This window comes from Guyanagaster necrorhizus (assembly GCF_019112545.1).
Source record: "Guyanagaster necrorhizus MCA 3950 unplaced genomic scaffold BT62scaffold_57, whole genome shotgun sequence".
Classification (NCBI taxonomy): domain Eukaryota; kingdom Fungi; phylum Basidiomycota; class Agaricomycetes; order Agaricales; family Physalacriaceae; genus Guyanagaster; species Guyanagaster necrorhizus.
The window spans coordinates 213914-228667 of NW_025064936.1; the positions used below are offsets into that span (position 1 = coordinate 213914).

Consider the following 14754-nt stretch of genomic DNA (forward strand, 5'->3'; position numbering starts at 1 on the left):
CCTGATCGCCACAAGAATTCCGGATCTCGGGCCGCCCGCTTTGGAATTCTCGCCAATGCCATCACAAGTTTTCCGGTTTCCCAAACTCAGAAACTTTTATTTTATGATCCACCAGGACCGAAAACCACCATTCCCTGGGCCCTGTTCCTCTTTTTACCTTCCGTTAATTCTGCGGATATCCCTTTCTATGTTTTTTCCTTGACCCCACCCGAACGACAACGTCGGTCCGATAATTTTCCTGCTTTATCCTCCTCTCAGATCGCCAAAAAACCAAGTTCTGTACTCAATGCTTTATCTATCCGTACTGAACTAGATTGTGCTCTCCGTTATATGTCGTGAAGACATCCACACTTGGGGCCCAGAGGACTCCATTGTTCTACACAAAAATCCATAACCCACAGAGATGGAATCTTTCGCAGACTATACCGACCAGTGAATGTATTGAAGAAACTCCGCGCCGACCACCTCAACTTCTAAGGGCGGATCTTTATCCCCTACGGCTTGCTGCGCTCTCGCTAGCTCAGTGATCATTGATAGGTATAGCAATGCCTTACTACGGCATAGACCCATCTTGTACTCCGCCCGACCACACAAACGCCATCTGCTCCCGTTCCCAATCCAAATACCCGTCTCACTGATCTCGAAAGTGCCCGTGGTTTGCCCAACGAATAAATCACGACTAGGGCAAGAGTCATCGCGTTCAAGTACAGGCGCCATTCTAGGCCAGATATGAAGAGATCTGCTTTTCTCATTTGATGAAATGCCAAATGGAGTGACAGCCGATGACGTTGAAATGCAGAGCGCTAAACGAAACGACGCATACACTTTACCACGCTAACTCTCGTATTCATAACACCACGCGTAAAAATCCAATAAGAAATCTTAAATAAATCCTCTTTGTATTCCAGGCTCGCATGACCCCGAATCGCATCAGAATTTACATTTTGCGACACCACTGTTTCGCAAAATAATCCCCATGGATACAATACAGAATACAAGCAGAAACGCCGCTGCAGAGAACGAAAAAAAAAAAAAAAACCCATGACAAGTCCTGTTCACAACCACAACCATACTATCCGAGAACAACTCCCAAAAAGACCCACAAGCAGCGCAACGAACCTCCCCACAACCTGTTCCCCAGCGTCATTAGGTAAGAACGAAAAAAACACTTACAACGCTCGTTACCCAGGAATGACTGCTTCCAGCGTGACGAGCAGCTGGCTAAGCGTTACGCCGATAACAGTCCCGAGGTCGTGAATCCTTGTGTCGTAGCACTGATATTATACCACGGTTCGTTAGCCATGACAATGAGTGCGTGGGCGTGTATACCAGCAGGGAGCGCGGCATTATCACCGCCTGAAAATCGCTTTACTCTAGGCTCAAGTGACCGTAACGTTTGTCCCTTAAATATTGGTCTCTTCTCCCTCTGCCTGTGAGTTATTGACAAAACATATGAGGACGAGGGAAAGGGCCTACCAAAAAAAAAAAGTCTACAAATCCAATGGCAGGACTACTTGGTTGTGTGGGCGCAAATCACAGGTTGATTTCAAATTCCCCCCTCCCCCGGGGATGATTATCCAGGTCCCTCCATAATCTGTTCAAGGGAACACCAGCAATACCTAGATGTGTCGCATCGCTTTTGGTCACTACTGCTGAAGAGCAGCCCATCCTTTTTCCCGCGAAGGACTGACTCCCGGAATATTCAGTTATTCTCTGACAAGAAAACTGCATGCGTTAACAGAGATCACCTGACCGCCCTATTCACATATCTTCCTTTACGGATTTTGCCGTAGGCCGTATCCTCTCAGTATATGACTAGCCATTGGTTTCAAGGTGTGTCTTACAATCGAATTACTGGGAAATGGCATCACTGCGATCGCAATCGTCATTAAACTGCCTCACCTTAGTAAAAGAGCAACGTCTCTGCCAGAGCAGTTGGTATACAGTGTGTTGAGATCTTATATGACCTAGTCAATGCTAAACTTCACTGCACAGGCTGCGGATAACTCTTACAATGGTCCTCTGTGGACTTTGCTCGATTCACTTTTAGCTCAGCTGGTACGCTCAGGACTTCGGACAGCGGATACATGCAGATCTCGCTGCCTCCACTCACAACCCAGAATATTTTCCCGCTAACAAAATGTTCCAGTTGGCCGTTATCGAGCCACAGTTCCATGGGGTCAGCCCCCTATTAAGATAACCGAAACGGACAGTGTATTAATGTATGCATAAGTCTTTCAGCCTTCTCGCTGTTGTGTATAGATACTTCGAGACTGGAAAAGACGTCGCACGATGATGACCAAGTTCTAGCGCGGTTTCTGTAGTCTCTCATAGCATATTGACATATTCTTATCGTGAAATCTCCCAGCCTTCCATTCTCTTCGCCTCCTGTACGACCTTGGGGCCATGAAGACCGCGTGCACATCTCATGTGGATAACCATCCCGAGATCATCATGAGCCGCAACCATAGCAGCATCAGGCTAACCTCCTGATATGCTGCTGTACCACAATTGTTTGTCCAAAGCTCATCTTCAAAAGGTCTTTCGAGTAGCTGAGATGTCCATATGATGTTGATGCGTGTATGGATGTGGTATATTGTCACTTGGAGCGTATTCCTTGGACCCAAACAAGCACTGGATTGGGTTTTTTTGGCACGCCGAGGTTTTTAGTAAGGTAATTTAATTTTCCATCAATACCGCATCCCCGCAGGTGGTTACATCCATACACATCAATCCCTATATGAACGGCCCAAATCACGAGGTGTCGATGTGGCGTGCAGTTAGGGACTGAAACCGTCGATGATCAACTTGATATCGATCACTCAAAATGAATATGCACCTGTTCGTCATTGAGGGAACTCTGCAGCTGCAAGGTAGAAGCACGAAGACGTAGCTGGTACAATGTGTCAAGATCTTTCAGTGCCGCTGTAGTTTTCGCATCTCTTTTTGCAAAAGCCCTGGCTTTCGTCTCTGCGAAGACTTCCACAGAGTCGATATCTCCCGTCATTCCATATTCATTTGCTAGCTGTGCCTCTAGCCGTTCAAGGGGGAGAATATTTCTTGCCAGTTCTTCAACTTCATCCGTAGGAACTGGCTAGATGGAAATTAATAATAATCGAGGGCCCGAGACGAAGAATCAGTATGCACCTCAGCTCTATGTTCAATTGACGGATGTTGTGTTGCCATCTGTTGGCTTTGATGACCCTAGAGAATAAGTTGTTAGTGGTGCACATAGGAGAGGAAAAAGATAATCTGTTATGGTACGTACACTATACAGAATTTCACCCAGTTTATTCTTGACCGCAAAGCAAATTGCTTTCAGTAGAATTAACGGCTGCATAATTGACAAATTGGTTCGAGTGATTGAGTTCCCGTTACCACCAAGGCTTATAAACGACGGCACTGTAGTCTTGGTGGGAATTGTGATGGCCGTGCTCGTGTTGCTAGTCATGTTTATGAGTCAAAGTCTCTTCACCTAGTGAAACGGTGTCAGTAACGTTGGAGAATAACAACGAGGTAGTTTGATCTATCTCTGTGTTAAGTATGTGCAAGTTAACCGCCAGTAAACAGCTCCACTCCGGCTCCAAAGCCGTGCGTCAATACAACTGCGGTGGAAACTGCTGTAGCGCTGTACTGAATGGATGCGCTCGAAGTATATATGAACACTTCTACACTGATATGAGGGCACATAAGGGGCTTCAAGTGCTTTGAATCAATAGTTAATAAGTGAAAGGACCGCAAATGATACATATGCAGTTATTAGAAGCTTTATACATTCGGTCTTTAAAGAATCCATTGCACAGCGGCGTACAGGCATAGCCTCGGGTCAGTTGTGATATCGCACAGCTGTGGACACATGCATAGAAAGCTCTATTATCAGAAAATGGCGAGTTCCGAATGCTATCCAGAATTATTTTGTTACCATTGTGAATCGAACTAGCGGAAATGTGCTTCTGCGTTTCAGCTTGTTATATATATGATTGTATTGGAGCCCGATTAGGTGGTTCCACTCGGCGTAGGAGATATAGTAGAAATAGACCGAAATGGACCGGAGTCGAAGTGTATTGTGTGATGTTAAATGAGTTAATTGCGCAATTCTTCAAAGCTGTACAATGTCCCAGATAAGCAGGGTGATGTTCGCAGCTGATTTTTTTTCAGCCGGGCCCGATGAATAAAACTACTTCCTTTCTTTTTTGCTTCCTTCCGCGCATAAGATCCTATCAAGTTGTTGAGACAGCTTTTAAAATTGTGTATAATTAACCTCTGTTAAGTACGAGACGTTTGAGTTATTCTTAGAGGCAGGGCATCAAACTATGATATACAGATGTTGAATCGGAAGAATAAACAAAAACACACGTGCAATGCCACAGCGGCCGAAAGTAACCCAGAAACGACAGCCTCGAGCGTGACGAGCAGCTGGCTCAGCGCTACGCTGATAACTGTTAGGAGACTGCCCAGGCCTAGTCCCAAGGTCGTAAGACCTTGCGTGGTGGTATTAATATCTACCATGGTTCGTTAGCACGAATGTCACGACATGGGTGCATGGGAGTGCATGCTGTCATGATACCAGCAGCGAGCGCTGCGATATCGTCCTTGTTACCCCTCTCGACCGCAAGACATCCAGCTTTGATGGAAACAATAGAAGACATGGCGGTGTCAACGGCTGAGACGACCTAGTTGAGGAGGGGAGAGACGGAGGTTTCCGTGGTAGTCTTGTTCGCAACGAAGAGGAGCATCTAGGTGGATTCTTTGAGGCTGCAAAAACAAGATGGCTTAACTGATTTAAGGAAGGATGGCACGCGGTAAATCCGAATAGAACCCATTATATGCTGTACAGCAGTGAGGGCTGATAGATACAGTGCGATGGCATGTAAATACATGGACTTGGTATAGGCCAAAGTATCTGGCCTGGCGTTCGCAGGTCTTTCTTTTCCTCTGGTTAGTTAACGGCCAGAGGCTACTTGAAATGCGAAAGGTAAACCAATAAAGGCACCATATTGTGGAGGAGGATTGCCAAATACGGTTTAATTCATGTGAGAGTGGAAGACTCGTACTTTGAAATTGAACAATGCAGCGTGACATACAAAAGCATGGCAGGAGGGGAGCGTGCATCCGACATCAGGTTTGTGACGAAGGAAAGAAGACCGCAGATCATCGCCACGAGACGTGGCGTCGGATCTTTTCAGGTACTCGAACGGATGTGAACAATTCCATGACGGCCCGACAGTTTGCGGGCTTGTCACACCGGTGAGTCTGTTCCATTACGCGCTGCCGGAAATCAGGGTTATACGGTCGTCTTCGGTATATCTGCGTGGCACCTCTACGACGATCCACCGTATCGGACGGCGTACAGCCCTCTCTCTCCAAAAGAGCCGAGGCAGCGTTTGGGATCTTGAGAACCACTAGACTGCTGCTGCTCTTCTCCCTGCTTTCAATTACCTCTTGTTCGCCATTGAATGGCTTAGGCAGGGTACGCATACAAGCTGTATTCTGATGGAAAGAATGGAAGATGCTGATTAGTATTAGTTCCCCAGTATTGGTATTTCTTTCAGTGGTGATTAACTGCGTGGACGACGGCAGTGGTTGAGGACGTGCTTTCTACAGGTGATAGCTATAACCGATGTCAGGGACAGGATACTACTGACATGTCAATAGCGTGATCGAATGCGACATAGCACGACTTGGAACCAGTTGGAGCACTGAGAAATATTATGTTCTTCATCACCAAGCGACTCGCTCCTGTACGCAAGCGTGTTGTATTCAACCTATCCGTCTCGTCGTCGAATTCCCCGACGAAAACACTCCCATCAAGCCTGAACTCGCATACAGTCTAGATTCGCGGGATAATACGGTAAATATATATCGCCGTCTCCGCAAAATTAGGATGGGCGCCTGCCCATGGATCAATGAGTCTCATACCATTGGAGCGATTAGATCAATTGCAAGGACGCAATTCGTCATTTCGTCAGAGGCCCGTGGCCGATCTCGCATTGATCTTCGTGCATTTAAATTGGTTGTGCCACATTGTTCATGCTACGCAACGGCAGGTACTCCAATTGTACATCATCTCTGAGACGATCAACAGGACGATGAGCGGGATGAAATAAGACTTACCCTCGTATCATAGGGACTCACGTCCGTTATCAGGAGTACGATCATCACGTCCACGATGAAAGCGTTGAATTCTCCCCATCATCCCACGATAGTAACCCATGTAGTCGGCATATGATAATTCGTTGTACCATAACACTGTTCATCATAATCATCGAATCCTGCACCGCTAATTCATGTCATGCATGAAAGTCTAACCGAAATGGGTTCTTCCACACAAGCGTGCTCCCATTCGAAGGCTGATGACTAGCCGGAATACACTCAACTTGGAACCCAGTCAGCCCGTGCCAGCGCTTATCATTGATAATGTCATTTATTAACCTCTCCAGCAACGAGGAGGTGCAGGAGAAAGAGTAAGAAGGGTCATGGTGCCGACCACAAGCAGTGGGCGAAACGAGATAGCAGTCAGTTTCACGGCCGCAGTTGCAAAGACGGAACTGGATTAGACTATGTATCATGGCGACGGCGAGTACGTGACGTTGAGGATCAGAGATGTCAGGCTATGCAGGAGCAGAGATGGTGATCATAAGAGCTTAACGCCAGTGCTGGCGGTTTCAGCCCGATTCCCGGTTCTCTTGCGACATTTAAATTCGAGTATACGGATCGCCGTTGGAATTCCCAAACCAATCTTCGACCGAACGGTATTTGAACTGCCTCTGGTGTAATTCGCAGGCAGTTTGTATCGCGTTCGATGCTCCGCCCATCCAATAAATTTTGATAACAGGTAGACTACTACTGATCTGGTTAACTTTTCTTTTTCCTGTGAGCGTGTGTATACCTCGGTCTAAGAATTTATGAAATGCTCCCGTGTCGTGGCAACACTCCTCATCGTACGTTTTCTTACCTGTTGGGGCTTTGAGTTTGTTGGTGATGCTTATTGGCTGGAGGTTTCCTTACCTCATAGAGAAAATGGCAATGATGCGTCAGCCGAGGACCTTTGTGGTTGCATTCACAAGCCCGGCTACATCTGCTAAATCCAAAGGAGAAAGGACTGTGAACCATTTCCCTCCGTCAATGCTCCTAGTACAAATATGAGTTTTTCGACACTTTTACTCGAGAGGGATGCGAGCTCCAATACCGATCCTTTTTCTCCCTACTAATTTTGGTCCTGTGATGAAGGATTGTTGCTGTTTGGCTGTCCAAGCTAATGGCCTGTCATCCGACACATGATCCTGAATTGCGAAAAAACTCTGGATGAACAAATGCATTCATACCCAGAGGTAAACGTTCTTTGTTATAATTTTCCACTAGGGACATGACCGTCCCATGGTCATGCTCAAGAAGATAGAGAATTTTTCTCTTGAACATTGGATGCCTTGTAAGTAACGGTGGTTGAATGGTGAAAAAGGCGATGCTAGGTTCGATTCCTCACCTCCGAATGAATAGTCTGATCCAAATCTTTTTTGGGGGGAAGGGGCCTTTGAGAAATCGATATTCAAATTATAGATCTTTTGTCATCTCATATTTGCGGTGAATTCTGCAGCTGTCAGAATGCAAGATTGGACTCATTTTAGCCTGCGATAATTCGTCACCTGGGCGTATATGCCTTGCTTGATGGCTAGCCTGCACTGGTTACCTCTGAAGGCATAGAGTTTGCAGATCAAACAGCATGTGCGGGAGGCAAAGGGTTTTTGCACCGAGGGAGTTTTATGACGTTCACCCAGAGTTCAGGGCATGGAACCGAGAATGGACTCTGAGTTAGGTGTAGTCTTCCCTTTGAATAGTACATGCTTTTTTTTTTTACTCATAGCCTCTCGACATGGGTAGCATACTATAAGTGAAAAGATTCATGGGGGGTGCTGGAATCTCGGTGCAACGACGACGAAAGCACGGAAACTGGAAGCGACAGTTGTACTTGTGGAAGTATCGAAAGGTCATTCAATGAGGAAATCCATGGCCCCGGGAGGTTGAAACGATTCTGCTTCTGACGGTTAGGGGAACTTCCGCTGTTGGATTCCGAAGATCAGAAAAGGTGAGCGAAAAACTTTGTCGTACTTTGTAATTTTGCATCCGTTTGAAAACCGCTAGTTTGTACATGTAGGTTCTGAATGTGATGATCTTGCTAGCCAGAACTGAAAATCAACTGACATACATCAATAGCATTCACAGCAAGTGCACAATTTACGACAAGAATGTCATTGCACATGACCTCAGAGGAAGGGGGGAAGAGTCATTCATGACCTTGTGGAATTACCATGCGAAACCGTTACGTACAGCATGAAAGAGCGAATGAGTCTCACTGGACGTGCACATCCTGAACGAAACAGAAACGAGTCTTGTTTTTTGAGTACCTATAACAAAAATGGAACGAGTATCTCATTATTTGAATATGGGGAATCGAACCCCACGCCAGTGCAATATGCCCTTTGACGTGAGACGTGGCGATGAAAAGTGATAGTGTGTTATTATGCTTGAGAGACGACGCGTCAATCAGCTCGCCTTTGATCTTCAAAGCATACACCACATGGTGAAGTCGCTCAGCTCGCCTTTCATACTTCAACGAATACACGACACGGTGAGGTCGCTCAGCTCGCCTTTAATCTTTCAAATCATAAACCACACAGTGAAGTCGCTCAGCTCGCCTTTCATCATTTGAACAATACACGACACGGTGAGGTCGCTCAGCTCGCCTTTAATCTTTCAAATAATAAGCCACACAGTGAAGTGGTTCAGCTCGCCTTTCATCATTTGAACAATACACGAGTCTGTCCCTTAGTTTCTTTATCATTATCCCATACTAACCATCTCGTTTTCCCTCTCTTCATTCAGTGCCTTCTGATGAAGGTGTCGAGCGTTACATTCATTTTTCTGGAAGCTCTGCGGAGGCTCAGAGCTCTGTTGACAAAAGAACAAATATCTCCCCATCCACCACCTTGTCGACCTTCTCCTCATCTACCAGCTCGTCGACCTTCTCCTCTCTGGAATCTGGCAGTCAAATCATGTCCAGCACTGCTTCCTCCACTTCTGATGTGTACGCTGTCTCCAGGGCGGAGGCTCAATCCTACTACGCAGGCCTCCATTCTGCACCCACATTGCTTTACCGCACAGGCAAGGAGTGGTCCCCGCCCAGCGGACCTGAGGCCCAGTGCCGTTTGAAGGAGCTGCGCGAGGTCTTTGACCATCCAATTACAACAGTCTGGAACAATGACTTGGGCTGGAGGGTTGTCAAGGTTTTAGACGCTCACACGGTCAGTTAATAGGTATCCATTATATCGTAGAATTTGCTAACTAGGATTTCTAGATCCCATTTACAACGGTAGATGTTGTTCGTTTTAAGATGGTCGAGGTCGACGAAGCCCCCGAGGACGAAGAAGACACTGATAAAGAAACGGTTGAAGCTAATAAACCGGTTGTCAGTCCGGTTACTATTTGGATTGGTGTCTTCCCCGAGTCTACCTCTGCCACGGCTGCCCACGACGCAGCTCAGGATATCCTAGCCCTTCTCAAGGACTACCAGATCACCGACGTCGATGTCGACTTCCGCGAGTCCTTCTACATGTGCGAGGCCGGTCCTCGGCTTCTCAAACCCGTCTCTGTCGACGACCCACTCATTGACGTTGTCGGTCCCCTCACTCCCACCCTCGGCCTGCACATCTCTACCAAGGCCAGGCCCGACGCTGGGGGAACGATGGCCCTCTACCTCGCCCAGGGTGGCGGCAGTGAGAAACTCTTCGGCCTTTCATGCCGTCACGTCCTCATCGGATCCAAGGAAGCCAACAATGACTATGTTTACCACCCCAGTGCGCCTCGTAAAAATGTCCTCCTGCTTAGCAATAGAGACATAACTGACCTCGTTAATTCGATCGAAATCAATATCACAGGACATAGCACGGCGGTGAAGAACTATAGGAAGGAGATTAAAGGGTTTGAGGAGAGGGAGAAGGGCACCAACGCTGGTGATGTTATGGAGGCCAAGGCGGCCCGAATTGAGGCTCAGGCGTTGCTGGACGATGTGGAGAAGAAAATAGATGCACTTAGAGTGTTGCGCAAGCAGCTCAACAACGATTGGAACAGACTTCAAAATCGTGTCCTTGGACACATCCTCCGCTCCCCACCCATCAGTGTCAGTGTCGGCCGGCATCGTTTCACGGAGGATTGGGGGGTCTTCGAGGTCGACCGGGCCAAGCTCGGTGACGGCTTCCAGGGCAATAAGATTGACCTCGGTATGTTTTTACCATCCAGCTAATACCATCTACTAACCTAAATGTTATTTATATCTAGGAACAAAGCTAACGCCAGAAGAATTCAAGAAAAAATGTTTCGCCCTTGGAGACGCCAACTGGGAGTTCACATATCCCGAAGATCGTCTGCTTCCACTTATGGGCATCATTCCTGACAACGCTCTGCGCACCCCCAACATGTGGGACTCGGACGGCGAACCATGCTTGTTGGTCATCAAGAACGGCAATGCCACTAACACCACCATCGGCCGTGCGAATGGTGTCTTTTCTATAGTTCGCGAATACTTCACCGACACATCAATCGACCAAACCTCCATGGAGTGGGTGATAATCAACTACGACAGCAAATCAGAAGTATTTTCGAAACCTGGCGATTCAGGCTCAGTAATTGCCGACATCCATGGCCGTATTGGTGGCATGCTTACTGGTGGTTCTGGCAAGACGCCATCTTCTGATATGACCTATGCCACACCGTTCTGGTGGCTCCTTGAGCGTATCAAGGTGAACGGATTCCCTAATGTGCACCTCGGCGTCGTCACCTAGGCATCTCAACATGCACGACGAAATCGAAGACTTAGTGCAGATGAGTGCTTTGACCACCGGTGGATCACTGTTTAAGTTCGTCTTTATTTTTTGTCTCGTCTTTTCGTACTTACAACTAATGGCCTTGGCATCTAGGGCTTGGACTAGTGGACTTGTCATATCGTCTCTCCCCTTGCAAGGGGTAGTTGTCGTACTGAGGAATGTGCATGGGTTTAGTTGGCATGGCGAGTCTTGGCACTATAACAGCTTAGTAAATACAGTTAGTTATTCATTGCCATGCGACTGAATGAAATCCTACGGAAACTATGTCACATAGCGAATTGATCAGGGAAGCGACAACTTCGTGATGCGATAACCGCCTAGTTAGGATAATGTCGATCGATCGATCAGTTTGTCTTTCCTCCCCATCTTCGGAGATTCGAGCTATGACCGGGGGGCAAGACAGTGGCGCTGCACATATCGACGCACCCGAGTCGTCGTCGATAGTGGTGGTGCCGATCAAGTGCCGATTGACGCGTCGTCTCTCAAGCATAATAACACACTATCACTTTTCATCGCCACGTCTCACGTCAAAGGGCATATTGCACTGGCGTGGGGTTCGATTCCCCATATTCAAATAATGAGATACTCGTTCCATTTTTGTTATAGGTACTCAAAAAACAAGACTCGTTTCTGTTTCGTTCAGGATGTGCACGTCCAGTGAGACTCATTCGCTCTTTCATGCTGTACGTAACGGTTTCGCATGGTAATTCCACAAGGTCATGAATGACTCTTCCCCCCTTCCTCTGAGGTCATGTGCAATGACATTCTTGTCGTAAATTGTGCACTTGCTGTGAATGCTATTGATGTATGTCAGTTGATTTTCAGTTCTGGCTAGCAAGATCATCACATTCAGAACCTACATGTACAAACTAGCGGTTTTCAAACGGATGCAAAATTACAAAGTACGACAAAGTTTTTCGCTCACCTTTTCTGATCTTCGGAATCCAACAGCGGAAGTTCCCCTAACCGTCAGAAGCAGAATCGTTTCAACCTCCCGGGGCCATGGATTTCCTCATTGAATGACCTTTCGATACTTCCACAAGTACAACTGTCGCTTCCAGTTTCCGTGCTTTCGTCGTCGTTGCACCGAGATTCCAGCACCCCCCATGAATCTTTTCACTTATAGTATGCTACCCATGTCGAGAGGCTATGAGTAAAAAAAAAAAGCATGTACTATTCAAAGGGAAGACTACACCTAACTCAGAGTCCATTCTCGGTTCCATGCCCTGAACTCTGGGTGAACGTCATAAAACTCCCTCGGTGCAAAAACCCTTTGCCTCCCGCACATGCTGTTTGATCTGCAAACTCTATGCCTTCAGAGGTAACCAGTGCAGGCTAGCCATCAAGCAAGGCATATACGCCCAGGTGACGAATTATCGCAGGCTAAAATGAGTCCAATCTTGCATTCTGACAGCTGCAGAATTCACCGCAAATATGAGATGACAAAAGATCTATAATTTGAATATCGATTTCTCAAAGGCCCCTTCCCCCCAAAAAAGATTTGGATCAGACTATTCATTCGGAGGTGAGGAATCGAACCTAGCATCGCCTTTTTCACCATTCAACCACCGTTACTTACAAGGCATCCAATGTTCAAGAGAAAAATTCTCTATCTTCTTGAGCATGACCATGGGACGGTCATGTCCCTAGTGGAAAATTATAACAAAGAACGTTTACCTCTGGGTATGAATGCATTTGTTCATCCAGAGTTTTTTCGCAATTCAGGATCATGTGTCGGATGACAGGCCATTAGCTTGGACAGCCAAACAGCAACAATCCTTCATCACAGGACCAAAATTAGTAGGGAGAAAAAGGATCGGTATTGGAGCTCGCATCCCTCTCGAGTAAAAGTGTCGAAAAACTCATATTTGTACTAGGAGCATTGACGGAGGGAAATGGTTCACAGTCCTTTCTCCTTTGGATTTAGCAGATGTAGCCGGGCTTGTGAATGCAACCACAAAGGTCCTCGGCTGACGCATCATTGCCATTTTCTCTATGAGGTAAGGAAACCTCCAGCCAATAAGCATCACCAACAAACTCAAAGCCCCAACAGGTAAGAAAACGTACGATGAGGAGTGTTGCCACGACACGGGAGCATTTCATAAATTCTTAGACCGAGGTATACACACGCTCACAGGAAAAAGAAAAGTTAACCAGATCAGTAGTAGTCTACCTGTTATCAAAATTTATTGGATGGGCGGAGCATCGAACGCGATACAAACTGCCTGCGAATTACACCAGAGGCAGTTCAAATACCGTTCGGTCGAAGATTGGTTTGGGAATTCCAACGGCGATCCGTATACTCGAATTTAAATGTCGCAAGAGAACCGGGAATCGGGCTGAAACCGCCAGCACTGGCGTTAAGCTCTTATGATCACCATCTCTGCTCCTGCATAGCCTGACATCTCTGATCCTCAACGTCACGTACTCGCCGTCGCCATGATACATAGTCTAATCCAGTTCCGTCTTTGCAACTGCGGCCGTGAAACTGACTGCTATCTCGTTTCGCCCACTGCTTGTGGTCGGCACCATGACCCTTCTTACTCTTTCTCCTGCACCTCCTCGTTGCTGGAGAGGTTAATAAATGACATTATCAATGATAAGCGCTGGCACGGGCTGACTGGGTTCCAAGTTGAGTGTATTCCGGCTAGTCATCAGCCTTCGAATGGGAGCACGCTTGTGTGGAAGAACCCATTTCGGTTAGACTTTCATGCATGACATGAATTAGCGGTGCAGGATTCGATGATTATGATGAACAGTGTTATGGTACAACGAATTATCATATGCCGACTACATGGGTTACTATCGTGGGATGATGGGGAGAATTCAACGCTTTCATCGTGGACGTGATGATCGTACTCCTGATAACGGACGTGAGTCCCTATGATACGAGGGTAAGTCTTATTTCATCCCGCTCATCGTCCTGTTGATCGTCTCAGAGATGATGTACAATTGGAGTACCTGCCGTTGCGTAGCATGAACAATGTGGCACAACCAATTTAAATGCACGAAGATCAATGCGAGATCGGCCACGGGCCTCTGACGAAATGACGAATTGCGTCCTTGCAATTGATCTAATCGCTCCAATGGTATGAGACTCATTGATCCATGGGCAGGCGCCCATCCTAATTTTGCGGAGACGGCGATATATATTTACCGTATTATCCCGCGAATCTAGACTGTATGCGAGTTCAGGCTTGATGGGAGTGTTTTCGTCGGGGAATTCGACGACGAGACGGATAGGTTGAATACAACACGCTTGCGTACAGGAGCGAGTCGCTTGGTGATGAAGAACATAATATTTCTCAGTGCTCCAACTGGTTCCAAGTCGTGCTATGTCGCATTCGATCACGCTATTGACATGTCAGTAGTATCCTGTCCCTGACATCGGTTATAGCTATCACCTGTAGAAAGCACATCCTCAACCACTGCCGTCGTCCACGCAGTTAATCACCACTGAAAGAAATACCAATACTGGGGAACTAATACCAATCAGCATCTTCCATTCTTTCCATCACAATACAGCTTGTATGCGTACCCTGCCTAAGCCATTCAATGGCGAACAAGAGGTAATTGAAAGCAGGGAGAAGAGCAGCAGCAGTCTAGTGGTTCTCAAGATCCCAAACGCTGCCTCGGCTCTTTTGGAGAGAGAGGGCTGTACGCCGTCCGATACGGTGGATCGTCGTAGAGGTGCCACGCAGATATACCGAAGACGACCGTATAACCCTGATTTCCGGCAGCGCGTAATGGAACAGACTCACCGGTGTGAGAAGCCCGCAAACTGTCGGGCCGTCATGGAATTGTTCACATCCGTTCGAGTACCTGAAAAGATCCGACGCCACGTCTCGTGGCGATGATCTGCGGTCTTCTTTCCTTC

At 47.0% G+C, this 14754-nt stretch overlaps 7 protein-coding genes across 7 annotated transcripts; 4 read left to right on the plus strand and 3 right to left on the minus strand.

Annotated features, from left to right (window-relative positions):
* Positions 1-1041: 1041 nt before the first annotated feature.
* On the plus strand, positions 1042-2310 carry BT62DRAFT_1081237 (uncharacterized protein; the record flags this gene model as incomplete). The annotated part of the gene is made up of 3 exons (XM_043179650.1): positions 1042-1142; positions 1190-1394; positions 2051-2310. The coding sequence occupies 3 exons, from the start codon at positions 1042-1044 to the stop codon at positions 2198-2200; spliced, it is 456 nt and encodes a 151-aa protein (XP_043033484.1). The 3' UTR covers positions 2201-2310.
* A 345-nt stretch (positions 2311-2655) lies between these two features.
* BT62DRAFT_649683 (uncharacterized protein) lies at positions 2656-3732 on the minus strand. Its single transcript, XM_043181760.1, has 3 exons — positions 3269-3732; positions 3148-3204; positions 2656-3094 (listed from the first exon to the last, which is right to left on the minus strand). The coding sequence occupies exons 1-3, from the start codon at positions 3449-3451 to the stop codon at positions 2819-2821; spliced, it is 516 nt and encodes a 171-aa protein (XP_043033485.1). The 5' UTR covers positions 3452-3732; the 3' UTR covers positions 2656-2818.
* Positions 3733-5151: 1419 nt separating this feature from the next.
* BT62DRAFT_924363 (uncharacterized protein) lies at positions 5152-5673 on the minus strand (the record flags this gene model as incomplete). The annotated part of the gene is made up of 2 exons (XM_043184600.1): positions 5152-5483; positions 5646-5673. The coding sequence occupies 2 exons, from the start codon at positions 5671-5673 to the stop codon at positions 5152-5154; spliced, it is 360 nt and encodes a 119-aa protein (XP_043033486.1).
* A 1120-nt stretch (positions 5674-6793) lies between these two features.
* Positions 6794-7215, minus strand: BT62DRAFT_649735 (uncharacterized protein). The gene is made up of 4 exons (XM_043181761.1): positions 7190-7215; positions 7009-7131; positions 6890-6955; positions 6794-6840 (listed from the first exon to the last, which is right to left on the minus strand). Exons 2-3 carry the CDS (start codon positions 7111-7113, stop codon positions 6896-6898), a joined length of 165 nt encoding a protein of 54 aa, XP_043033487.1. The 5' UTR covers positions 7114-7131; positions 7190-7215; the 3' UTR covers positions 6794-6840; positions 6890-6895.
* Positions 7216-9050: 1835 nt separating this feature from the next.
* On the plus strand, positions 9051-10835 carry BT62DRAFT_924364 (uncharacterized protein; the record flags this gene model as incomplete). The annotated part of the gene is made up of 3 exons (XM_043184601.1): positions 9051-9299; positions 9353-10274; positions 10333-10835. 3 exons carry the CDS (start codon positions 9051-9053, stop codon positions 10833-10835), a joined length of 1674 nt encoding a protein of 557 aa, XP_043033488.1.
* A 1835-nt stretch (positions 10836-12670) lies between these two features.
* Positions 12671-13092, plus strand: BT62DRAFT_649741 (uncharacterized protein). The gene is made up of 4 exons (XM_043181762.1): positions 12671-12696; positions 12755-12877; positions 12931-12996; positions 13046-13092. Exons 2-3 carry the CDS (start codon positions 12773-12775, stop codon positions 12988-12990), a joined length of 165 nt encoding a protein of 54 aa, XP_043033489.1. The 5' UTR covers positions 12671-12696; positions 12755-12772; the 3' UTR covers positions 12991-12996; positions 13046-13092.
* Positions 13093-14407: 1315 nt separating this feature from the next.
* Positions 14408-14734, plus strand: BT62DRAFT_1013243 (uncharacterized protein; the record flags this gene model as incomplete). The annotated part of the gene is made up of 1 exon (XM_043178025.1): positions 14408-14734. One exon carries the CDS (start codon positions 14408-14410, stop codon positions 14732-14734), a length of 327 nt encoding a protein of 108 aa, XP_043033490.1.
* Between the last annotated feature and the right edge of the window lie 20 nt (positions 14735-14754).

Excerpts from the sequence above, each read along its gene's own strand:
- BT62DRAFT_649735 (XM_043181761.1), bottom strand. The coding sequence starts at position 7,113 with ATGGTTCACAGTCCTTTCTCCTTTGGATTTAGCAGATGTAGCCGGGCT. Across the intron at positions 6,956-7,008 it reads ATTGCCATTTTCTCTATGAG|GTAAGAAAACGTACGATGAG; the intron begins GTAAGGAAACCT and ends AAGCCCCAACAG.
- BT62DRAFT_649683 (XM_043181760.1), bottom strand. The coding sequence starts at position 3,451 with ATGACTAGCAACACGAGCACGGCCATCACAATTCCCACCAAGACTACA. Across the intron at positions 3,205-3,268 it reads TGGGTGAAATTCTGTATAGT|GGTCATCAAAGCCAACAGAT; the intron begins GTACGTACCATA and ends CTTATTCTCTAG. Across the intron at positions 3,095-3,147 it reads CAATTGAACATAGAGCTGAG|CCAGTTCCTACGGATGAAGT; the intron begins GTGCATACTGAT and ends ATTTCCATCTAG.
- BT62DRAFT_649741 (XM_043181762.1), top strand. The coding sequence starts at position 12,773 with ATGGTTCACAGTCCTTTCTCCTTTGGATTTAGCAGATGTAGCCGGGCT. Across the intron at positions 12,878-12,930 it reads ATTGCCATTTTCTCTATGAG|GTAAGAAAACGTACGATGAG; the intron begins GTAAGGAAACCT and ends AAGCCCCAACAG.